Source organism: Eutrigla gurnardus (genome assembly GCF_963514095.1).
Source record: "Eutrigla gurnardus genome assembly, chromosome: 14".
Classification (NCBI taxonomy): Eukaryota; Metazoa; Chordata; class Actinopteri; order Perciformes; family Triglidae; genus Eutrigla; species Eutrigla gurnardus.
The window spans coordinates 21117872-21143742 of record NC_139937.1 but is presented as its reverse complement, the minus strand read 5'-3'; the positions used below and the strand labels follow the sequence as shown (position 1 = coordinate 21143742).

General features: G+C 43.4%; 1 protein-coding gene across 2 annotated transcripts in view; it reads right to left on the bottom strand.

Moving 5' to 3' along the window:
• Nucleotides 1-1278: 1278 nt before the first annotated feature.
• plcl2 (phospholipase C like 2) overlaps nt 1279-25871 on the bottom strand; it is a 33251-nt gene continuing 8658 nt past the window's right edge. For both annotated transcript variants that reach the window (XM_084027921.1, XM_084027922.1), the window contains exons 3-7: nt 15940-18423; nt 14783-14986; nt 10554-10629; nt 5554-5663; nt 1279-5109 (exon numbers count right to left, since the gene is read on the bottom strand). In XM_084027921.1, coding sequence (XP_083884047.1) covers nt 4906-5109; nt 5554-5663; nt 10554-10629; nt 14783-14986; nt 15940-18423 — 3078 coding nt within the window. In that variant the 3' untranslated portion in view covers nt 1279-4905. The remainder of the gene's footprint in view (nt 5110-5553; nt 5664-10553; nt 10630-14782; nt 14987-15939; nt 18424-25871) is intronic.

Here is a 25871-nt window from a genome sequence, read left to right as displayed (position 1 = left end):
CATTTTACTCCGTGCAGAGCACTTTGTGTCTGGCTGTACAAATAAAGTTTCATGTGTGCCGGCCAGCGAGCGCTTCTGCCGTTTGCCCCTGCGTGCCTCCGTGGACGTGCGTGACGAGAGGCGAGATCCATCTGAAGCTTTTATTTCCCCCGGCACTCGCTGCTCCACTCAACACACGGGGAGCTAATCAATACTGATGCATGCTTCTCCAGCTTTGGAAAAAACAAAAACAGCTGGGAGAGTCGAGACGAGGTGTGTGTGTTTGTTGATTGAGAAGCAACTTTGAATTACATTTGTACGACGGCGTATCATGGGCCACTGTAGGAGGGAAAAAAGGGGCAATATTCAGAGAAAAAAGTTGCATGAGAGAAGTTATAATGAGGGTCTCAAATTTGGTACTTTATCATAGAGGCCATAGAGGAGGTAAAATACGTTGCTTGACCGGATGTTTGCTGTTGCTATGACCACAAGTGAAAGTTTTATAAGACTTTTATAAGATGACAATTTGTCCTCATATAAATAAAAGCAACAATAAGCATCAACATCATCACCCTAAGGACCTTAACGAGGCGTTGTCACATGTTGGGATGATTCATTAGAAACATTAATGTACATTCATGGGACGTTAGCTAGCATAGATGCTGGTTGTTAGCATCATAATAAAGTTGCAAATGTCCCACTTTTTTTCTCTAAATTTTTTTCCCCTCCAGTCGCCCTGATACGCCGTTATAGATTTGAGTTACATTTGCATTGATTTTATTGTTGTTTATTACTTATGTCTCACATTCTGCCTTTGTTTTTATACGATTTATCTATTTTTTTTTATACTAGATGCATTGTAGATGTTTGTTTGTTGCATTCTGTGGACAGCAAAAGAAGAATTTCATCGTACAGGGAAACATGTTTCTTTTACTGTGCATATGACAATAAAACCTTTTGAATGTTGAATCTTAAAAGCAGCTTTTAATTCCAGGATTCGATGCGAACACTGAGGAGCGTAAGTGAGGAGGAAAATACTTCCCTTTGACCTAAGAGTGACATTTTTCCAGGAGAGTGGTTTTCTTTGGAGGGACGCTGGGATGGGAATTACTACTTAGTGGAGGCGTAGCGGGAAGGTCAGTCCAACACGCTGCAGGCTGGACGAGGGAGCGAGTCAGCAAGAGAGCATGATGGGAGTTTTAACGTAGGAAGGAGCTCTTGGAATACAGTGGAGCGGAAATCCGTTCTATATATAAGGTTGTAAAGCGACGATGTATCACAAAACACATCAAACACAAGTCTATCCAACGTTGTTTCTTTATTGACAGATGAACGTGAGACCGGAGTACAGTTGAAATGCTTCTTTTTCTTCTATTTTCATTCTCTCAACAACAATTAGAAATACGCCGACTGGCACGGACACGACATATCCTTCATCTTCTCGTGTGTTTAAAATGAAATGAGCTGCTTCAGCTTCATTTAACAGTCCACATACTCTCATGGAAATAAAGAAATACAAGATGCCAGCAAGCCGGCTGGGGGGGGGGGGGGGGGGACTTAAAGTAAGCTTAAACCATGATGTTCTATGGGATCTCACAGCTTCTGTATCAGGCTGAACAATCCTCAGTTTTAAAGATGGAACAGCACACGTTTACATATTATTGCTGATGAGTTTATCACCCGGAAATAATTGGGTCAGGCAGCTTCACAGCGGTCCACATGAACACAGTGATAACTTGATTGGTTGTGAGTTAATCAACACTAATGTAAGTGCAAATACAGGCTTGAAATCTTAACAGGAAAAGAAAGATATTTAAATCCCCCAAAAATGGCAATTCAATGATAATTTTTCTCAAATCTCAGCCCCTACTCTTTTTTTTGTTTTTACCATCCATACACTCAATTGGCAGTTTATAACGTTCACCTAGTTAAAAATAATGTTCATTTCATACAACAACAAATGCTACATTCATAAAGATTATAATGTTTGAAGTTTCTAAAAAAAGAAAAAGGTGTTGTTTCAACTAATGCTTAATTTGGGAGGTTGTAGTTACTTGTTATTAAATTGTGTTTCTTATATATAAATGTGGACCGAATTTTAGGAACACGTTTTAATATAATATAATGTCAACAGAAAATGGAACTTTACAACCTTCATACATTTATTGCGGGCTATCGTATTAGACAGGATTATGTTTATCTGGGTGAACCTAATAAACGTGATCATGTCGACATGGCTGACATAGAATACGCAGAACTTTCTTATGAGATTTGACATGAAAGGCATAAATATGGACTGTTAAATAAATAAGCAAGATTTGGGGAAAAGCTATTTTAAAAAGGCAAAAACACGCCTCTCGCTTGCTACCGACGCCATTTGTTTCAGTTAAAGTGGAACAATTAAATTAATTATGGATCAGATATTACTTTGTCACCAAGAATGAAAATGATCTTTTTTTATTTTATTTTATTACTCTATGAGTTCTGAACCTTTTTCAACCGTCTTCTCAAGAGACCTGAGTTTAAAATTCTTACAAAGGGTTGACAAAGCATTTGGGACTGGGTTTGAGTTCCCAGACCAAAAACCTCAACACCGTTAAAGTCGCTACACTTTGCATTGAACGGTGACAAACTGCAAAGATGAAACACGAGAAATCCCACGAGTGTCTGACAGAGGGAAACGCATCGTTGACAGATTCAGAGCTTCACTGCTGGATTAAAGTGAAGCTGGACTTTGTTTTTTTGTACATGACCTCCCATTCAAGTCCGCAATCCTCCACGTTGGTTTCCCATTAACCGCATTTATTTTAAAGGTGCATTGTACGAGACCGGGAGCATTTTTGATTGCCTCATAGCTAATGGTGCTAACGTTGCTAAAAGTAGAAACTACGGCAAATAGTGCTGACAGAGCTGACGTGATTACCTGAGGGGAACCGGAGGGTGGGGGCTGTATCCGCAGAGCAGCGGCGCTAAAAGTAAGCTAAGTAAGTAAACGAAGCACAGAGAAGCTGAGATAACAACACACACGGAGGGATGGTGCTCGGCTAGTTATTGCTCCACTGTATCTTGACATAGCAAACAGCTTGCTGCTGTATTAATGCTCCGAATGTCGTAAATTGCACCTTTAAACTTGTTAATTTCCCATCAGGGTTTTTTTCTTTTGAAATAAAACAAATCTGGCATCTTAAATGTGTTGCAGACTTCTAAAAGTAGTTTTTTGCGCATTTTTTTAAAATCCGTTGTAAAATGGATTTTTGGATATGCTTCGCATGATAACGAGTTACCAACATTCGTTGGGGAGCAAAAAAAAGTTAATCCGATAAATTCTAGCCTGTTTTTAGCCGATGCTTCCAAAACAGTGGTAGCGATAGGGACAAAATTGCTTATTTTAAACCATTTACGAGGCTCAAAGTATCCCGACACTTAGGTAGTATAATGAGGGTCTTAACATATAAATCAAGGCATTGACAACTTTGTAAATGTACAGATAGTTTATTAAAAAGGGCCTTGAGTCGCCATCTTGAAATGAAGTCCCTACAAGTTGATTGAGGTATAGCAATTTCTTTTTACCATGAGAGATGCCGCTATCGCTACCACTGTCGACTAAAAACAGGCTAGCTTAGAATGCATCGGATTTTGCTCCCCAGCGAACGTTCAAACTCGTTATCATGCTAAGCATATCCAAAATCCACGAGATTTCCCCTTTAAATGGGCGGACCATGCCCCAAAAAATAAAGACCCAACATATTCCCTCGTGAAATGCATGAAACGGGAAAATGTGCCAACGTCGAGCTGCTGTTGCGTCGCGGTTCCTTCTCGTGCGGTTAACGGTTGGTTGAGACAAACGATAAATACATTCTATTATTAGTCCTTCTGTCTCGGTGTGAACGAGCTGGGAAAGCTCGGAGGTCAACTTTTTCTTTTCTTTTTTATTTAAGTGACAACCAACGATATCTACAGACAAATAAAACTTCTTGTTCTTTCACAGACAGGTTCATATATCTTTTTTTTTATAAAATAAATCTTATATATCCAAGTGTACAATAATAAAATGATGCACTCTGCAGAAAAAAAGGTAACAGAAAACTCTCTCTATATGTACACTATTTTGGCAGACAAGAACATGGACAAGTTCAGTATTGTAAACAGCTCTTTACTCTCATTCTTTTGTCCACTTTTTTCTTTTTCACTTCCGCTGTCCTGTTACATTCATAACTCTCCAAAAAATTGTGCTTTAAGAAATCTCTTTCTAATAATCCGAGGGCTCTTTTCTCTCTCGTGTTGCTCGGCCAACGCCCCCGGTCCGCTGAGTATTAGTTCTCCGAGCGCTGAGGTCAACGTCGTCTGTGATCCATGGCTGGTAGTTCACTCGGCTCTCGGAGCTCACCCGGCAGGTAAAGAACGGGGTGAGAGGAATGGATGCGGGGCTACAAACTACTGCAGATGCAGATGGAGATCAGGAGTCATGTCTGGCACTTTGATAAAGGTTTGGTATTTATATGATGTGTGCATTTTAATGGCTAGGCAGCATCAGATGCGTGGCACGTTTTTTTAATACTCTTCCAGCTTCAGTCCAGCGCCTAAGCATTTTAAGACTTAAGAAGTAATGCCATTGTCATTTTCCAAACCTGTCTAAAGTGTCTGTGATCCTGACCCTTGGGAAGGATTGGTGTCCCGGGTTTAGTTGTGACATTTTATTGATGATTACAAGGCAGACGTCTGAGAGGATACAGCTGTGCTCGGGATACAGGAATGTACACAATGGAATGTATGTGAAAACACTGGTGTGTGTGTGTGCATGTGTGTGTGTGCACGCATGATGCCAGAGAGGTAAAGCAGAGAGAGCAAGAGCTTCGGGGTTTTGAGCTCAGGAGGCAAGAACAGGGTAGAGGTCTGAATGGGGGTGGGGGCAGGACTTAGGGGGTCTTAGTTGTCCTCATCAGTGAGCTCCTCTTCCGCGGTGGCCTTCTCGGGAATGGCCTCCAGGCTGCGTCTGCTCTTGGACTCGGATCCGGTGGAGCCCCCAGTTGGTCCGCCTTTACTCAGGTTACAGGTGAGAGCGGCGTAGTGGATCTGCTTGAGGTTCTCCTGGACTTCACTCCTGGCGTGCTTCAGGAGGTCTGCCTGACCCTGAGGGAGACCGAAGAGTGAAGCATAGTTTCTAAGATTGTGACTGACAATTACTTTTTTCCCACATGCAATAATATAATATATAGTTATGAAAAAAGTCATATTTTGAGTTTGTTGAAAAAAGTAATGAAAAAAGTAATATTTTTAGTTTCTTGAAAAGTCATGAAAAAAGTAATATTTTAGTTTCTCGAAGTCATAAAAAAGTCATTTTAGTTGTTCAAAAAAAGTCATGAAAAAGTCATTTTAGTTTGTTGAAAAAAAGTCAGTATAGAATGTCGAAAAAAGTGATGAAAAACTGTCAAAAAAGACATAGTTCTTCGTCATTAAAGTCATTGTAAAATATGTTCTAAACAATCAGAATGGAACCCTTTTCAATAACAAAGCATTGTATATAAACAACAGGGTACCAAGTACATGTTCTCCGTTCCATTCCTCGGGTCTCACCTTCAGGATGGTGATGTTCCACGTGAAGCTCTCCACCGCCTTGTGCAGCTTCCGGCCCTTCAAACCCTCCTTCACAGCCAAGTCGTGGAGGTTCTCGTGAAACTCCATCGCTGTGGGAGAAACAGACGAGATGGAGTCTTTATCGTGGGAACTCACGGCGGTTTGTGAGACATAAGAGCAGCTGTGAGGTGACTGGAGTCTGGTTGTCAGGGTGAGGAAACACATCGGTGTGCTGTCGACGTCTCGCAGCCTCCTGCAGCAGGAGGGTTTGAGTGTGTCGACGTAGAGGAATCCTCTGGCTGAGGAGGAGGATTCCGCTCTCGTTACGGCTCGTCTGCACTGTGATAATGGATCGGCTGCTGATGCAGGTGTGGTGCAAAAGGAGGTGATGAATGTTAAGACGTGAAACAGTAAACTCTAAAAGAACCTGTCATCAAAACGTTAATACATGTCACCATTTTGTGGAAAGCAGTGTTTGGATAAAACTGTTCAGCAAATGACAGTTATTTGAAAGATAACGGAGGGCTGTGTGAGCATGTGTGAGTCCTGGCACCTGGCTCCCCCATCTGAACTCTATATCCTGGAGTGAAATGTTAGTAAGTGGAGGGTAAAGACAGAAAGCCAAAGGGCAACTCAGAGGCAGGGAAGAAAACACAGCGGTGGTACGGGTGCTGGAAATCCTTGAAGCCACTTGAATTTCAGTGTGGTGGTGTTTTCAAGGTTTGAAAAGTGCTTGGATTTAGAATAAAGTGCGTGAAATGTGTGTTCTATGTGATGACATATATGATAGAACAGAGAAAACCACAGCTGGAAGGTGCTGGAAAAGCATGGAAATGCACCTTGAAATGCTTGAAAAGTGCTTGAATTTGACTTTGGAAAAAGGGTGTAGGAACCCTGAAAACAGAAATCAGGGTTGAAGGGAGCAGCAAGGCCGAGGAGAGAGAGAGGCAGACAGACATGACGTTCTTTCACCGTGGATTAGCATCAACGCCGCAAACAGAGGAGGGATTTGTCTCCCGAGGAGCTTCGCCACCTCCCTCTCTTCCCTCTTCCCCATGACTGAGTCTGAGTTCGGACATGTTTCACGTCGACTCGGCTTTAACAGTGCAGCGCTGACCCTGCAGCAAAAGACCACGGCGGCGGAGGGAAATAAACCAAGGGGCAGCTATCCCAACACACCGCACGGGGAGGTTCCTACTGCCAATGCACGCATTTACGCTTGAAGCACCGATATCAGCTAGAGTCTGCCCTGGCGCCCCCGTTGGTGCTGTTGCCATGGAAACGTGGCGTGCACACGCGAGCGAGCAGGAGAGAGACCCCCTTCGTGTGAAATTGCCATAATAGGTGTGGGGTGGTGCCGTCTTGGAGCTCCTCAGCTGAGGATCCCAGTCTGCCACCAGAGCTCACGTGTGAATATAACCTCCAGCAACATTCCACACATTTAAACCAGAAATGACTCACAGACATTTATTTATTTATTTATTTTTATTTAATGTGTTCTAACCGAGATGTAAAATAATCTCTCTGCAGAAATCGGGTTGCCATTCTGCCGCTGCTGCCGTGCACGTGAACCATGACTGTGCACAGCTTCCTCCATCTCTCACACACACACACACACACACACACACACACGGTTAACTCACTGGACGTTGCCTAGCAACACTTTATGGAGTCTGGCAGCAGCCGAGGATGGGGGGAAGCTCCTTCTCAGCGAGGCGTTTCAGATTGTAATCTGTGAGGTAATGCTGTATCACAAAGGCTTCTGCTGACGCGTCTCACAGCTGGAAGCGGCTACTGCTTCATTCTTCTGATTGAGAAATGATCGTTCTTTCCACCAGAGATGACTGTACCACGATTGTTTTTAGACGTGATATCTACTGCTGTATTTTAATCATTTTCATGATCAATTAATATCAGTTTGTTGTTTTTTCTCAATTCGCTAATCATTTAGTCTATTAAGTGTAGAAAAAGAGCCCAAGACGACAACCTTAAGTCACCTGTTTTGTCTGATCAATAATCCAAAACTCAAGGGAAAATCATCACAACTCTGACCGACACCACGACTCATAACGGGCAATGATGGGACATTAAAAACAATAGTATGGAGATTATTGTCATGAACATTTTTTAATTAACCATATACACTCACAATATTTCATATTTTATATGTTACTTCTTAGTTTGTTTCTTTTGGCACCTTACTGTTCACATGATATTTTTAAGATACGGCCCGTTTACATGTTAGCCATTGTATATATTCGGGATTTTGTCTATTTTTTATGATCTTTACTGTTTGGCACTGTTAATATTTTGAATATTTATATATTTAAAAATATTTATAAAAAAAGGTTAATCCACATTAAAAGGCTTTATATATTGTGATAAATGTCACTGCAGCTGCTCCACACCATAATGGTGCACTTGGCATTTAAGAACATCTTCTGCAGCGTGTTGTTCGTCTGCAGCCGGACTCTTAATTGGACGCTGAGTGAGTCGGCCGAGGGAGCTGCAAACACCTGACTGTTCTCTGACACGCTGCCTTTGTGTGGCTCTTTTGTTTCTGTGTGTGTGTGTGTGTGTGGGGGGGGGGGCTGCCTGAGCTGATTTGATGGATTATTCACAACTTTAATAGTGGTTGCTGCTGGAACGGAGGGGGAATTGTATTTGCACTGACCCAGTTTCCACACGGCAGATGAAATCACGCCACATGCATGCATCGAAATACAATACATGCACACACACACACACACACACACATTACTGGGATGAAATTATGTCAGTTTAGGATGGAATATAAATCAATGTTCACGTCCATCTGTTGTGTCCTAGTTTGGCTGCTGAATTTTCTCCATCTGATTTAGATAATCATATATAATGATGCTTTGAGACCAGAAACTCCCCAAAAGCTTCTGTGAAAGCTTTTGGAAAGAAATACAAGTTTGGTCTACTTGAGCATTTTCACTGCTGTGTTATTTATTTGACTTTGACTCTAAAAAAAAAACCCAAAATAAACTGACACGGCATTCCTCAATCACAGGGCTGGGCTGTTACATGAAATCAGGACTTTACTGATGATGAAGAGCCAGTTTGTTGAGATGACTAAGTAATGGCGTGGAAAAAGATCTCATATCGTCTGGCCGACCTCTCCTTCGTGAGAAACAGGCAGGACTTTGGCAGCAGAGAGGTTGACGATGCACACTTGGACATGCTGGCAAACCGACAACAAGATGCTGATCACGGCTGTGCGGGTGAACCGTTCCATTACTGGACGACTGAAGATACAACTCCTCAGTCATTTCATACGTTTTTAAAGCCGTTTTAAAGTGCAAAATGTCACTGCCGGAATCTGACCCAAACAGGAAACGGTCAAAATAAAACTCCCAGCTGCACAGATGTGAGCGGAGGCTTTGGGGATCTCTCCGATGCCAGTAGGCTCAACATCACAGCATGTTTTCCCCGAAGCCACTGGCCGGTCATTGTTAAGGGCTGGTCAAAGTGAAACAACAAGAAAAGGCAGCACGAAGACTTTGATCGGTTTAAAGACACAGTCCTCCTCCCCCCTCGTGTGCCAAGGAATTGAATATTTTATAATTCCATCCATCTGGAAAGCAATAAAGTGGAGCTGTGTTAACGATGGTCGGTCTCACTCAGCTCCTCCAGTAGACCCACTCAGTGATTAATTAGCCTCCTGTGCTACTTAGGTAGGAATTCATGGCCAGACAGTGCTGCGTTTATATAAAAGGCTCCTGTTGAACAAGTCTTACTGCAACGTGTGTTACATTAAACAAGAATCGTCACAGAATAAACCTCTGAAAGCAACAGGAGCACCGATAAAACCAGACGGCGATCTCTGAAACCAATGCCTTAAAGCTGCATTCTCCCTGCTGGCCACCAGGGGGCAACTCCTCTCTGGTTGTATAGAAGTCTATGAGAAAATGGTCCTACTTCTCTCTTGATGTATTATCTCAGTAAACATTGTAAACATGAGTTTATGGTCTCAATCTCTAGTTTCAAGTCTTCTTCAATCCAGCATGATGTTCATTTAGTACATTATGGTCCATTTAGAGTCCACCACACCAGGAAGCAGGGGATGCTTTAGGGGGCGGGGCTACCTTGTGATTGACAGGTCTCTACCACGCTACCAATGTTAGTTAGCTACTAGGATGAACACTTAGCTGTAAAGTTGACCTTGAATCATGAACATCATTAACTTTTCTTAGCAGCTTCACACCAGAATCCACATGGATCCAGATCCAGTAAGGGTGCTGCTCCACCCGTCGCTCCTCCACACTACAAATTTGATCACTTCTTTTTGTTTTACTGGTTTCAAACGTGAGATGGCGACGGCCAAAATTAACTCAAGGCTTCAAAACCGTAGTCCGGGTGTCGTCATGGCGACTGCGCCGATCCAGTGACAGCATCATATGTCATTCTTCTACCTCTAAATACATATACAAATACATAGTAATGTCCATAATCCCAAATCAAGCAGAGCCATCACTGATGAGCTGCCAGTCAAAGGAAGGCTGAGTGGGGCTACTTTCCCCCCGACCACACAAAGTCATTCTGTTACAATCGGCTGGAGAGCCGGGACGGCATTAAATACATTCAAACACACAGACGAGCGTCCAACTAAAATTGAGCATCTGGTGGAGGAGCGCGGCCATCTGCTGGCTTTGATGTTGTCCAGCTCGCCCGGCTCTCCGAGCCCTGAACCAAAACCCTGTAATTAGAATACAGCACAAAAGGCCGTTTCTGGTGTGAATAAAAACACCTCTGTCTGCGCCGCCGCCGCCTTTCAAAACGGGAAGCGGTGGATTACATACTTGATTATGTTTCAAATGGTAATTACATTTATGCATAATCAGTTCATTCCAATTTTATATGAAGTGGATCTGCGTATGTGTGGCTTCGGAGGGATGGCGGGGGCCGCCGGGCGAGCATCCAGGAGCAGTCTCATTGTGTCAACAGGAAGCAGCCTTTCCTTCGCCATCTCTTACCTGCTTTCTGGGTTTGTAGAATCCTCTCATAGACCCCCTCGGAGTTCTCCAGCAGAGTCTTGCTGGTCTGGATCACCTGAAAAGGAGACAGAATATCTTGTTCATCTTTGCCGTTTTTTTTCCACATGAGAAGAAAAAAATCTGGCGTCCCACAATAAAGCAGGGAGCAGCCTCCGTGTGGTGGCCGGTGTTTCTATCCAGGGAGGGCTCCGGCTTAAAGGACTGTTATTACAGCCACAAGGGCGGGCGTGGTTGCTGAATTGCATTTTGGAAAGCCAGAATTAGAGGGTAGGAGACACAAGCAATTAGGGTGTTTATTAAAAGTTACATGTTTTTTTTTTTTTTCTTCAAACAGGAACAGTGTAGACATAAATGTCAATCCTGGAAGTTGCTTTTTAAATGTATCTCTTTTAGGCAGATAATTAAGGTCATGTGATGATGATGAGGGTAAAAATATAACCGTGAGTCATTAGGAAGCGACCCGCCACCTACGTGTCTGTGACGTAGCTGTGAAAAGTGCACCGGTTAGCCCCGGTGGTGCTGGCCCTTAATAGAGTGCACAAACTCTGCAGACTGTTAAACGTCTCACGGTGGCCCTAAAAGGCGGTCTCAAAGACTTTGGGAAATTAATTTGCATATTAAATGCCAACATCACCGCCGCCGCACCACCCTCAAAAAACAAACAAACAAACATTTGGCTTCCTTACACGAGGACGACAGCACGGGTGTTTCACAAGGTTAATGATGCATATGGAGCTCCGGCTCTTCCTCGATTATCTCAGTAAAAGCTGAATTGTTTCGTCTGATGCAGAGGATATATATGTACGCAATGTTGCATCTCAATTTCTGCCCCGCCATCGAGCCCCGGCCTTTGTGTGTGCAGGATGGCTGTAATTGACTTGTACACTCTTCTTGTACACTCTTCTTGTACACTCCCTAAGTGACTTCAGGGCACCGCAATGTCGTGTCACAAAGCCAGGGCGGCCCGCTCTGCTGCCAAAACGGAGAGGAAGGAAAAGAAAAACACCATTTTATTCCAGCTCAGTGTAACATGGCTACACTGGAGGGGGGGGGGGAGCAGTGATCCAAACAAACAAACAAACACACATTTCAACTGGTCACACCTCATATTACCCCCATAGACTATTTACTTGTTATTAAAAAGGTGATTCACATTCTGTATTCGTCTTATTGTCAAATCTCATGAGAAGAAAGAACAAACCAACGATTCACGACTATTTGTCGTTGCATCCAAAAAGCTTCTTACTCCAACGAGCCACAGAGCTCCATTGTTATCCAAAAAAACGATTACAATTTCATAAATGAGTCACTGTTGCATCGGCTGATAAGTATGAATATAGGCACTGTGTTTTATTTTGAGTCAATGTCACACACACGATCCTGCTGTGGGAAATACTCACAAGAGCATCGCACTCATGTTATTCACCATTCAGTGCACCGCTGTTGGAAGAACGTACTGAGGATTCTTTTGCAAAGTGATATTTTACATGTGTATCCCATTTTAAGATTTAGGTCATTCTTGGGAATTAATGGGCTTTGGCAAGTGTTGAGAATCAGACACACACACACACACACACACATAAGATAACGCCTCACTCATCCTTTAACTGAGAAGTGAATCAGCTACTGTGGATTTAATACTGAGGTCCCGCTGGGTCATGTGATGGGACACAGTCTGTTTTTCCACCATCAGCTTTTGATGTTCATACGATTACATCATCACATGGACTGTTATTTTGAAACAATATGTGAAGACACGGCAAAGTGAGGCAAACATAAACAATAGGGGGGGGGCACGCAGATAATAAAGGTATTAGAAACCCGGGCAGTGAGTCATCGCGTTACCCTGAACGCAGTCATGACTAAGCGATCGTGGCGGTTTTGTGTCACTCTGCAGCTGCCGTCGCGGCACTTAGAGCTGTCGCACACGCTGCGATTACTTCCTTGATGGGAGAGGAAATGACCGTCCTGGTGCAGAGAGAGCGTCTCAGATGGTATTTAAAGGCCCACCGTGAGCTGGAGTGGGCGGACCGTGTCCTGTTTGCACACCACAGACCACCTCTTGTAAGTGCTATGTTTAGTTCTGTCATTAGTACTACCCACACAGGACACACATGCTTATTTTTAAAACAGTGATGTTAGCTTAGCGATGCCTTTATGACGTTACTAGTGAACACTGAAGGGGACGGTTTATTTGAAACGAGACAAACTAACTGTTAGGGGTGTAACGGGGCGCTGTGGTACTTCCTTTCAGTACCCTGTAACCCAAACAGCTGTTTGATTTAACTACTACTAGCAAATATTCTGGAGTGTCTGTTGGTGTTAGTTTGTAGCAGGCTAGTTGGTTTAGCCTGGTTAGCCTGGTCAGAGAGCTGCTGTGCATCCTGTCTGTTAAACCAATATATGCCGACAATATGCCAGTATAAATAAATAAATATATATATATATATATATATATACATACATACATACATATACAAATATGATGGCCAATGAGCAACTGTTGAATGTTTATAGTATTCTAAATAAATGAACAAAAAAAGTTATTTTCATCATTTTCATTCTCCCATTGCACTGAAAACGTACCATTATACCCCTAGTACTATGAAAAAACTATCAAAAATATGCAGATGAATGACACAGAACTAATATTCATGCATCCTCTGTATTCAAGTTGCACAGAGAAAATCATGTTGGCAGAACCAAACAAAGACTAGCATATGGGCTTTGTACTCTGCTTGTTCCAGAGCGAGTACGTCTCTATTTGCAGGCGCTGCCGTCCATTCATCTGTCCTGAACGAACAGTGACATCACAGCGTATTATCTGAGACCGCACGCTGGCATCGCGCCTCGCTCTCCACCTTTTCTCTCTCTCAGCACACAAATATAGGCCCGGTTTGAGACCCAGATTCTATTTTTGCCAATTAGGAAGCGAAGGCCCGGCGGTGGATTCTGACGCGGCGCCGAGGTTTCTAACTGTACCGCTCCATACATTACATTATTTACAGCTCTTTAGGTTCGCCAGCTTTCATTTGTGTTTCTGTCGGCGGTTCACCTTGCTGCTCTCCGTCAACCGATGCCTGCAGCTTCACACCACTTAAGCACTCGCTCTTAATTTATTTGATTTTGGTCCCCAAACACCCGTCATTTTCTCCTTTTATTCCCTCCAACTCTTTCCTGCCACTCTTTCAATCAGGACCAATTAACTAGCCCTCTAGTCCAGAGTCTGAATCCGCTAGATGATGGGGGGTGGTGGGGTTGTCTTTTTGTCCTCATCCCCCTTTTCAGATGCTCACCTCCCGATTCCCAAGGGATGTGTGCCAGAAAAATAATGCAGGTGTGCATATCTTGTCTTTGTGTGTAGTGCCACTCACAATGTCAGAGTATATTACGAATATATGCAACTAAATATTTAATATTGTTAATAACACCCTGCTTGCCCTCGCCAATATGTTTTTAACCTTCCAGTGTTAAAATCTCAAAATGTGTAAACTCTAAGAGCAAGCACAAGTTATCAGATTTTTGCCTTGATGCTCAATTCCTGAGGAAAATAATGGGAATCACAGGCCAACCAGCTTTAAAAGGGACATATTTCCTTGTCTTTTTTTAAATGCTGTGTGGTGGATTTAATTTATGGTGATATGATGTGTCGCCCATGCCTATTTCCTGCTCTACCGGGGATCTCTGCATCGTGCATGAAATAATGATGCAAAGTTGATTTGCTCGTAATGTGTTGAGAATCAATGTAAGAGCGCAGCGTGTGTTCAATCTGATTTACCATTTCCTGAGAATAGCCTAAATGGCATGTTGCATAACTTGTGAACATTGATTTTATTACCTAACAGAGCTGCAGCCATGTTACCTAACCAGCTCTGTGTGCCCCCATTAAGCCCAGTAAAGCATAAAGTATCGATTTGTTTGGAGCCAAAATCGTTTGCTGGGTTAGGACTTCTTTATTCTTTAATATATGGATGTATAAATAACAGGGATGTTAATCAGGACCATTCAACTAATCAGAAATGAATATAACAATCAGTGTTCTATTGATCGGCGCGTTCACAATGTTATGAAGTCGCACCTCTAAACGGGTAGCGCTTAAAGGAACACCCCTCTCGTGTTTCACGTCATTTTGCATATTTTTCTTTAAAAGCCGGGGTGTCGGGATGTACTTCCTGACCCAATAAAGTGAATGAATACTTCACACTCACCATTTCATAAGTGGTGATGACTTTCTTGAGGACCTCTGGCAGCAGACCCTGGGGCTCCAAGTTGGGGTACTGGTCGTTGAGGTTGAACACCAGGAGGGGGCTGTTGTCAGGTCCAGTCAGTCGAGGGGAAAGGGCCAAGATGCACTGCTTCAGGTTAGCCACCGCTGACAGACCGCACAGCTCTTTAAAGGGCACGATAGCATTCTGCAGAGAGAAGAGGGAGATTACAGCCGGGAGTTTTGCTTCAGTCGTAAAAAACTGAAAAGAAAGGAATTATGTTGCTAAAGTCTGGCATTGATCCACGTTAAATATGTAACCACAACCACACAGTAGTCAGACGAAGTGTGTGTAGGCTCACTCATTACCTGTGAGAACTTTCATTTTGGCACTTGTTAGCTGGTCGTAAACACTCAGCCCTGTTGGACCGACGCCAGGATCACACGGAAATGGAAACAAACTCACACACAAACGCTAACCTTCCTGCGAAAGCCAAAATTTAAACCCCTACATAAACAACCGGAGGGACAAACTGTCAGCACAGCCACGATGGGTTACAGTCTCAAGGCTGCTGGCTTCACATCATGTCACACAATGTCTGCAAATAGAAACAGGGCCACCCAAATAAATACTAATACAATGCCTGAAGAACCACGACACGGGACCGGCCACAGACTGTTGTGACTAGAGCTTTTCTCATTAAATGCTTTCAGTGAGACTTCAAAACCCAATGGATTGAGGATTACAAAGGTGATATTAATGAAACCGTGAAAGGGAGATGAGATTAGTGTTGTAATGATCCCTGTGGGGGTCATGTTCCTCATCTGTTGGTGCTGCAGAAATTTTAACATGATACAAAAAAACTAACATTCAAACAGGCATCTCATCAAGATGTTTCTCAACTTCCTCCTCACATTTGTTTTTACTATTGCAAGACATAAGGCTTAGATCAGAACTGATCATGGTTTTGTGTTTCTCTCTCCAGAGTGGGAACTTTTTTTTAGATGCTTAGTAAACCTGGTTCTGATATATACTTGACATGGGGGTTACATTTCCTGCAGTCTGCCCTTTCACAGAGAAACATTCCCATGCTGAAAGGAGAAAATGTCACGATGCTATTGCTGAGGGGATACCCAGAGAACAGAATTTAAATTGCTTACCTGCATGTTCTCTCTGAGATCCGTGGCCTCCCTCAGTGGCAGCATAGCCGTTTTGAAGACGTCATCCAAGGCCTTGATCGTGAGCACCCTCATGCTGGCGTACTCTCGACTCCTCTTGCCCTTTCGTACAGACAGCCCCCTTTTGTGCGGTTTGCCGCCGCCTCTTCGGTTGGTGATGGCAACGTGAACAAACAACAAGGTGTGAGGCAGAACCTCGCCCGTCAGCGACTGTAGCGGTACGTGGCGAAAACCTGGCTGGAAACACTCGAACGGGATGGTATACTGTCCGATGAATTCGTCCCCAATGTAGTCGTCGTCGAGCACCACGAAGCGCACCATCGCCAGCTCCGGGAGATTTATCTGGAACTCAAAGCTCTCATCAAACAGAGGGTTGTCCCCATTCTGGTGGACCGTTTTAGTCCTTTGCTCAGCGCAGTCGGCAGGAATGCCGTGTATCTCCACGTACACGTAAGGGTCTACTACATCCCCTTTGGCACCTGAGCCTTTGGGTTTCGGGAAGTTCTGTCCACTGATGATCTTGATGTGCAAGAGCTGTGGAGAGACACCAGGCACTGAATCCTTAGTGTTGGCACTGAAATATGAAACGTGCTCCCTCATGATCGCCGGACGCAGCACGTAGCCACAGCTCCCATTCTGACGGAACCAGCCAATGTTTAAATCCATCATCAGGCCGGGAGTCTGGTAGTTCATGGCCACAATCTGGCAGCCGCACTTCCAGAAGTCTTGTGGATTCATGTTGCTGGAGTCGATCCGCATGGGGCTCGGGTAAACTCGCGCAAGATACTTCTTGTTGTAGTTGACGAAGTCGCCTGGGAAGTCGGTGGCGCAGCGGCTGGCGAAGACCTCGTTGAAAGAGCAAAGCTCCCATTGCTTCTGGCTCTGGAATGACGTCGGAAAGTCTTTGAACTCCACGGACTTACACAAGGTCACCAGATCGGAGAGGTCCTTTGACAGCTGGAATTGTTTGAGGGTGATAGTCTGTTGCTCCGCAGACTCGATGCTCATCCTCTGAGACATTTCGGCGCCCTCGTCCTCGTCCGTCACCTCACCCTCTGAAGCAGTGCAGTTGGTGCTCAGTTTCTTACCCTTCAGCAGGATCCTCCCCTTCAGTTCTAAGGGAGAGGGGAGGTAGCAGTCCTCGGGCTTTGGTGGATCTACATGAATCTTGTCTCCGAGGATCTTCTTTAGGTGCTGAAACATGACTCTCTGCTGCTTTAAGGAGCAGTGGTTTTCCAAACACAGTAGCAGCGGGAAATCGGACGCAACAAAGGCGTACTTGTTGATAACGTCAATGACGCTGCGGAAAACTATCTGTGATGTCATTGTGTGACCAGTGTATATGACAGGTTCGTTATCGGGGCCATCCCACACATCCAGCTCTACGCTGCGGCAGCCCATCTTAAGGGCCCGGATATACCCCGTCACATCAGAGGGACCTCTGAACTGATCTTCTATCAGATATGTGTTATGGGATGCATTGATGTAATAGTGGGACAGAGGCTGGCTCATGTCTTGGCATACTGTTTTTTGTTCAGGGTCAAATATGTGACACTCTGGAGACATAAGATAGTTGGTGAAGCCATCAAGAGACAGCCAACCTTTGAGCTGGCCCTCTTTAGATGGTTCATACTTGTATATGACCTCTAAGCTGGTGTCCTCACTGACTTGTGCCATTCCCTGCTCTGCCTCCAGAAATATCATCAGGTCCTTGGTATCCAGAAATTCTTTGTTACTGGAGAACTGAACAAAGAGGAAATAGATTTCTGGCCTGGTGCAAAGATCGTGAAAGACCTCAATTAACTCGTCTTTTGTCACATCCGAACCGGCTTTGTCTTTTGCTTTGTGAAGCTCCTTGAACTTCAGTTCTATTTTTACATTTTTAAGTCCCGGGTTCAACTTCTTGACCAGCTGCACGGCAGCACAAATCGTTATTTTTTTGCTGTTGTTAGCGTCCGCCTCGTCAAAGAGTTTGCCCAGCCAAGACGAGCGCATGTTGCTCTGAGTGCTTTCTATCATATTCAAAGTGTGTTTCCCGTAAGAGATCAGGTACCTCAGGCCCGTGACCCAAATGTTGGCTACATCTGCAGTGTTTGCCACCAAGTCCAGGGACTCATAGTTCTCCCCAAAGATGATGGAGAAGGCACAGTCCTCTGATATTTGATCATAGGTTCCATTAGTTCTAAAAGTGTCTGTGTTTTTCCCCGTGCGTACTTCCTTGATGGATTTCACGTCGATTTTGGCCTTTTCTGATTCCTTCTTCGAGGGCTCCCATCTCAGAGACTGCATGTCGGCGTCGAGGAGGAAGTAGCGGTGATAGATGCGGGAATTGGATCGCACCTTCTTCAACTCAGAGCCGTCCACCATCGCGGTGATGCAGTCGCTCGCGCTGCTAATTTTCTTCTCTGTGGGCATGCTGCTGAAAGATACGGTCTTCTTTCTTTCTTTACGCTGCCGTGAGGCATCCTGCAGAGAAACAAACAGAAGAGAGTGCATAAATTAAAACCTCTCTGTCGATAAGGAATGGAAAAAAAGAGGAAACATTTAAAAAAGAAAGAAAGTGAAGACCGAGTGAATATTTGATGCACATTTACTGTTATTTGCAGTAAGAAACCTAGTAGTTCAACACATAATGCCAGGGGCATTAAACATAAAATGTCCATTTACTACTGTACTGAAATACTTAAATTACAATTTGACAATAACAAAAAATCGATTACATTTGAGGGGGAAATAGTACTAAATAATAGTATAGCTTTTAAAAGGTTGTTTTAACCAAAGGCAGTTCCATGTGTTCACTGCAGTTAGTTTTTACCCCAATAAAATTTAGATTTAGGGCGATCCACTTCTTCAACTAACCTCTTTCCTGGTCACGACAACAGTTACTTTATTATTTATTTTACCCAATTTGTGCACATGGAATGAAATCACTTCAATATCAGGATAAAATATTCTGCCTTCAAAGTAGATCTCGACCTTGCATAACAACGCTCTGACACAGTATCTGCATGTTATTTCCTCCCTTCCCCTCTGTGTTTCCTTTTGCTGAGCAGAATCACAGCAGCAGCCTTGTTGGGTGACTCAAGGTGCATGTCACTGTACGTTACGGAGATGCGACGGGAAAACTCCCCTCGGAGAATCGGCATCGCCCACACAAAACCAGCCATCTACTGCAGCCACATATTTCTGACTTTTTCAATGAATCCTTCTCTTTCACTGCAGCAGCTTCCTTCAGCAGGACATCGTTTTATATTTTGGATTATTCAAACTCCTTTCACACGTTTAGCATCAACAAAGCCCCAAACCCTTGTTAATCACCACGTGGCAGCTTAATGGTTGCACTTTATACAAAAGCGATGCATCACTTTGTCAACTGTACAAAGTTGCAGAGAATTCCTCCAGTGTAAACCCTTGATCTTCATTTTCTTTGGGGTTTAATAAAAGGGCACAAAAACATTCAAAGACTCTCATGTAATCAAACTGAGATGCATAACTTCATACTGCATACCAGCACTGATATGCACGGAAAGATGAGCAAAGCCACAAAATGCTATTTAGAAACAGGAATGCTGGGTTAAGATTGATGTATCTACATGTGCAGGGCTATAAATACATATAGGAGTGTTCGTATCGTCCATCTTATGTTTAAATCTTTCTCCTTCACCCGGTCAGCTGACAATACTATTAATAAGAAACGTGACAGCTCTTAGAAAACAGCCTCATCGGCATTTTTTGTAATTTCAGATATAGTTTCATCAGAATTACTCGTGTTTGTCTCCTGTCTGTCTGCGTAGTGTCCCCTACTGTCTCTCCTGTCTGTCTGCGTAGTGTCCCCTACTGTCTCTCCTGTCTGCCTGCGTAGTGTCCCCAACTGTCTCTCCTGTCTGCCTGCGTAGTGTCCCCTACTGTCTCTCCTGTCTGTCTGCGTAGTGTCCCCTACTGTCTCTCCTGTCTGTCTGCGTAGTGTCCCCTACTGTCTCTCCTGTCTGCCTGCGTAGTGTCCCCAACTGTCTCTCCTGTCTGCCTGCGTAGTGTCCCCTACTGTCTCTCCTGTCTGTCTGCGTAGTGTCCCCTACTGTCTCTCCTGTCTGTCTGCGTAGTGTCCCCTACTGTCTCTCCTGTCTGCCTGCGTAGTGTCCCCTACTGTCTCTCCTGTCTGTCTGCGTAGTGTCCCCTACTGTCTCTCCTGTCTGTCTGCGTAGTGTCCCCTACTGTCTCTCCTGTCTGTCTGCGTAGTGTCCCCTACTGTCTCTCCTGTCTGTCTGCGTAGTGTCCCCTACTGTCTCTCCTGTCTGTCTGCGTAGTGTCCCCTACTGTCTCTCCTGTCTGTCTGCGTAGTGTCCCCTACTGTCTCTCCTGTCTGTCTGCGTAGTGTCCCCTACTGTCTCTCCTGTCTGTCTGCGTAGTTTCCCCTACTGTCTCTCCTGTCTGTCTGCATAGTGTCCCCTACTGTCTCTCCTGTCTGTCTGCGTAGTGTCCCCTACTGTCTCACCATAGGACTGAGGCTCAGTGGTTGCTGTTAGACACACGGGGATTAGCTGTGCTACATTGCGTACGTACGTGTTTGCAGTTGATAGTGACCCACAGTGCTGCCTGCTGCTGATAGCACCGTCTCGGTCAGATTGTGGATTTGTTTGCATAATCAAGGCATCACGATGAGACAGAATGATGAATCTCAATAGATGGTGTCCAGTGGAGGACAGAAAACAAGGCTCTAGGCTTAAACAAAGTTCCTCCCCACCATAAAAAACATCTCAAATACAATCAAGTGAAACAATAAAAACACCTTATCAAATCTCGAGAAGCCTGTGAGCAATTCTGAAATTACAAAAAAAGGCCCAATTGTATTATGTAATGATTTTTTTTTAATTAATAATGAATTATAAATGCCAGCTGTGTGTTGGATTGCAAAACACACTGATCGGCAGATGTACTCTGATTGGTAGAATCTCACATCTCCCCGTGTACGGACCGTTGAAGACATAACAATCACATTCTGTTACACAGTCTGCTGCTGGTGGAGGGTCTGTTATATAAAAGGAGAGCTTAGAAACCTAAATGCATGGCTGCAGACAATCCTTATGATCTGGACAAGAATGTGAACTTACAGTAACAGTTTACTGATAGTACATGTCTGCTTCCTGCCGTATTACCGGGCCAAGCATTCTCCTCAGGATTTCCCTTGGCTTCCTTTACCAAAACTATAAAACAATACTGCCCACACCCATCTCTGTCTTAGACTTTTTCTACTGTTTCCTGAGGATGACTGTTTCTTATGCAACAATCCCCTTTCTGTCTCCGCTGGAGGTCAGTTTTACTTTTGTTATTAAGTATAGTTTAAGTCCTTACATGGTACTTTAAAAGACAAGATTGCCATCTTCAGATCGTCTATTTGTAGCTCAATCAGATATTCTCTTCGTAGGGTACATATTCTTCTAGACATAAATATCACGTATCTATGTTAATCTGTGTTTCCTCAAGTACAACAATATAACAAGTGAATTATGGTCACAGTGTTTTTGTCAGTCAGGCCAAAGCACATCAACAAGAAAAGCTGTAAAAAGGGAATACCTGAAAAAACAACAAAAATATTTCTTTTAATATTATGTCGGGGGGAAATCAAGGTTAAAGTCATGCTTTCGTTGTTGACAGAAATTCTTGCATAACTGTGGCTCAACTGTGCTGATTATCCATGAGAGAGTTTATTAAGTCACGGTGTGTTGAGAGAAGGAAACCCCCGGTGCATTTTTAAAGTAAGTCAGTCGAACATAAAAAAAAAGGATATTGAAGGTGATTCGTAATAAAGAGATAATAAGATGACTAATCTCATTAGATCACCGCGACAGGGCATATTATTTTAATGCCTTTACATACAGTTTTAAATATGCTTGGTGTTTGAGTGCGGGGACTCAGTGAAGGAGACAGAGAGAGGAAACCCAGGAAGAGACAATGAAACGACAAATGAATAAGTAAGACGGAGTCTCTCCAACTGCTAACAGATCCCACAGGACTGTGAATCCCCCAACGGACTGAATCCTGCATTTTCTTTCTGGCTCAGTGAGCAGTTATGAACTCTCTGTACAGCTGAGAACATGACAGGGGACCCATTACGCTCTGCTCCACTGTTCAACCTACATCCCCGACAACAAGCAACGCAAATCACATTGCACCATAAATCCCCCTTCAGCAGCTCCAAACCAATATTGGCTTTAATTCACAATAACCAAAATGTATCTGACGAGAAGGCAGATTTATCATGTCCTGTGGCACCACACACACACACACACACACACACACACACACACACACACAGTCCTGATATCAGGAGTCAGATGCTGAATCATTTTTCTCTGGATTAGACCCAAGACTGCTATAAAGTCTCCTCCGCCACCTACCAGCGAGCCGAGGCACCAGCCCGGTTACCTAAGAAGCTGGTACATATCCCACTGCTCTAACAGTTGGATACTTACTGAATATAGGACCAAATAGTCCACCCGGAGAGGAAACAGCAGAAGGCTGGTCACCAGCCTGAAGAGGTTCTAGACGGGGTTTTGTGCAGCGTGCGCACATCTAGTGGGCAGAAGGCAGCACTCTTTAGGGGATTTCTAGCAGAGCCGAGCTGCAACTCTGGGATGACGGGGAGCTTGTTGTGCAGTAAAGATGGGTGGAAAATGTTTAGTATGCCGAGCAGGTCACGTGACCATTAAAAGGGTGGATCTGGATCCCGGTGGGTCTGGCACGTTTCGGTTTGCCAACATGATCTAAATAAGATGCTCATAAACAAGGTCTCCCTGCATAAATAAAGGATATGAAATTCATTTAAATGCATTTCCTTTTATTTTGTGTGGAAAAAGTAAAAAGGCTTAACGTGTCTAATGCATTATTCAGTCATGACCTTTACATGAGCTTAAAGGCTTCTAGATTACAAAACTATTCAACATGTTACAACTGTGGTTTGAGCACTTTGAGCATGCTTGAACATGCTGTTCTCTGTGGGTAACTAACAATGTCGATGCCATGTCATTTGTTAATGATATCTATTAGCAGGGAGATCTGTTGCATCCAACCACTCATCATTTCTTCCTAAATTGCGTCAACGGATAACAAGACTGACACCCGATATGTTCAGGAGGCCGAAGACTGAGATGAAACTAAATCTAATGTGTGGGAAAGAGAGAGAGGAACAACAAACACTAGAACAAGATGAGTCACAAGCAAACCAAACTGGTGACAGTGAGCAAGAACACATCAATGTCTTGAAAGCCAGCTGTGATGAAAATATTGTGCTGACACCAAACGAGGGTTAACGTTCTGTTGTGTAAACTTTAAAAAAAAATGGTGAGGAAAGTCACTTTGCATGCACTGCGACCATGGTAACGCCACAATCACACAAAACACACTGCAAAACACTTCTGTTGGGATGGATTACTCTTAGATAAGGCAGGAAACGTTTCAACATGTATATGTGAAAAAAATCATGAATGTGATGATGTAGCAAAAACATTCAATAAAGCCAGACCTAATATCCTGCAAAAAGCTTGCTATTTGATTTAAAGTGGCAAACGAATATTTGTGTCTGTCGCTGCAGTTAAACCCCACAGGAGTTTAAACCTGGTAGAGGTCCAGCTGTTGCCGTTCTGCACCATATGATCTCAGTCGTTGGGGACTAAACTCTGCAAGCATTACCATTTCCTGAACAAACACAAAATAAAGTCCAATGTCTATCTTTGGAACGTTGTGGTTGTGACTAAAAGCAATCAGTCACGAGAGTTCAGCGTGAGCCGACAGAAAAAAAAGGGATCTTAGGTCAGGATTAACCCCCTCTGCTTTCTGACCTCATATCATTTTGGTTTGTTTGCTGGTTTTTTCATTCTTTTATTCATTACCTTTATTATTATTATTCATTTTATGTATTTGTCAAAAAAGATGTCTCATCAGTATTCAAACTTCATGGACTTTAGTTGGTATAATGTAACAAACAAATTGACTAATAGCTAAAGGCTTTAATTGTATATAATAGCATATCGTCGTGGATCAGGACGAGCATCTACAGCTTTAGAGTCACTTTTTATTTTTACATCCAAAACTCCTTTTGATGTTTGTGAATGAATCTCCCTTTGTGGGAGAGCAAAGAGAAAATGTTGTTTTGTAAAGGCTGGATTTACCGAGCCTGAAAGCACTCGCTTCACCGGTAGGAAGTCCTGCAGCATTTTTATTTTTTATTTTTTTTATGAATCTGTAAAAAGAAGAATATATTGAGTTAACGTCTCAATATATTCGTCTGACGTCTGCTTGGTTTTATAGCTGCAACAAAAGAAAAGCAGCTTCAGTCACTGGATTGTTTCCCCTCTTAGGACCACAACCTAGTGTAGGAATGCACCATTGCTATAGGGTCTAATACATTATTGATAGTTGGACATTTATATTAATGTGTATTATTCCAATCGTGACATTCGCGCTAAATTATCGGCTGATGATACAAAACCAAAATACTTTCATTGATTTAACAAGGGGAGGCATCTACACCAGTAGGTGGCGGTATGCACCTTTAAAGTGTGTAATCCACCATTGACCCAAAATCATAATTCACTGAGAGCGTCTTTAGAAATGTTTCAGGCAAATTTAAACTCACACAAGCATTTCTGTCAGTTTTTCAGTTTGAAAAGGGAAATTATACCATTAACCAGAAAAGAAACTGCCTTAGGTGTTCTGAGCTCGTTGTTCACCACCGTTTCCCTCCAAAACTGCTGCATGGAGCAGTTCCAGCATTTACATCATCAGCTCAGTGTCTTGGCTCTAGGCTTTGGAAAAGAGAGAGACTCATGTTCGCAAATATTATTTGAGCCATTAACCACAGTTACAATAAATTAAAGTTGTTAATTCAGTCATATTAATAAGTACCTTTCAACAGATTCAATGCTTGATTGAGTTTCAGAATAAAACCTGCGTTTCATGTTATAATGCAGACAGGCTGCTCAATACACAAACGGGTTGCCTCGAATCAACTCTCACATGACGTTTTCACACAAATGTTATGTTGTTATGTTTCTTTTACATTATGGAAGAGGACAAAAAAACTGCAGATATCAGCTGGATGAACAGAAAGGTAATGGAGTCATTGCCCATTTGTCCTACAAGCCAGCTTTAACCGTGACCATGTAACCTTCTACTGGTTAGATTTGTAGGCTCGTGTAATTAGAATAAATGTAATGAGACCTTGAGAGACCCATCCACCAGCAAACCAAGCACAATGATGCTTTGACCTCATTAGCATACACTACCGGATCTACGGCAGCCGTTCTCAACCTCTTTCGTGTCAAGGACTTCTACATGGATACGCACTAGGTCACAAACCCCCATTTTTAAGCTTTTCCCTTCAGAGAACTCCATGTGCGAATATGTTGGTTGTTACAAGTGATCATAGCAGGATTCTAATAGCCGTCAACTACAGTTGAGGAGATCTACAGTTGAGGAGATCTACAGTTGAGGAGATCCACGGTTGAGGAGATCTGCAGTTGAGGAGATCTACAGTTGAGGAGGTCTACAGTTGAGGAGGTCTACAGTTGAGGAGATCTACAGTTGAGGAGATCTACAGTTGAGGGGTTCTACAGTTGAGGAGGTCTACAGTTGAGGAGATCTACAGTTGAGGGGTTCTACAGTTGAGGAGGTCTACAGTTGAGGAGATCTACAGTTGAGGAGTTCTACAGTTGAGGAGATCTACAGTTGAGGAGATCTACAGTTGAGGAGTTCTACAGTTGAGGAGATCTACAGTTGAGGAGATCTACAGTTGAGGAGTTCTACAGTTGAGGAGATCTACAGTTGAGGAGATCTATAGTTGAGGAGATCTACAGTTGAGGAGATAACCGTGGAGGAAGTAAAACCAACATTATGACTCTTATTGGGCTGGACGCCTG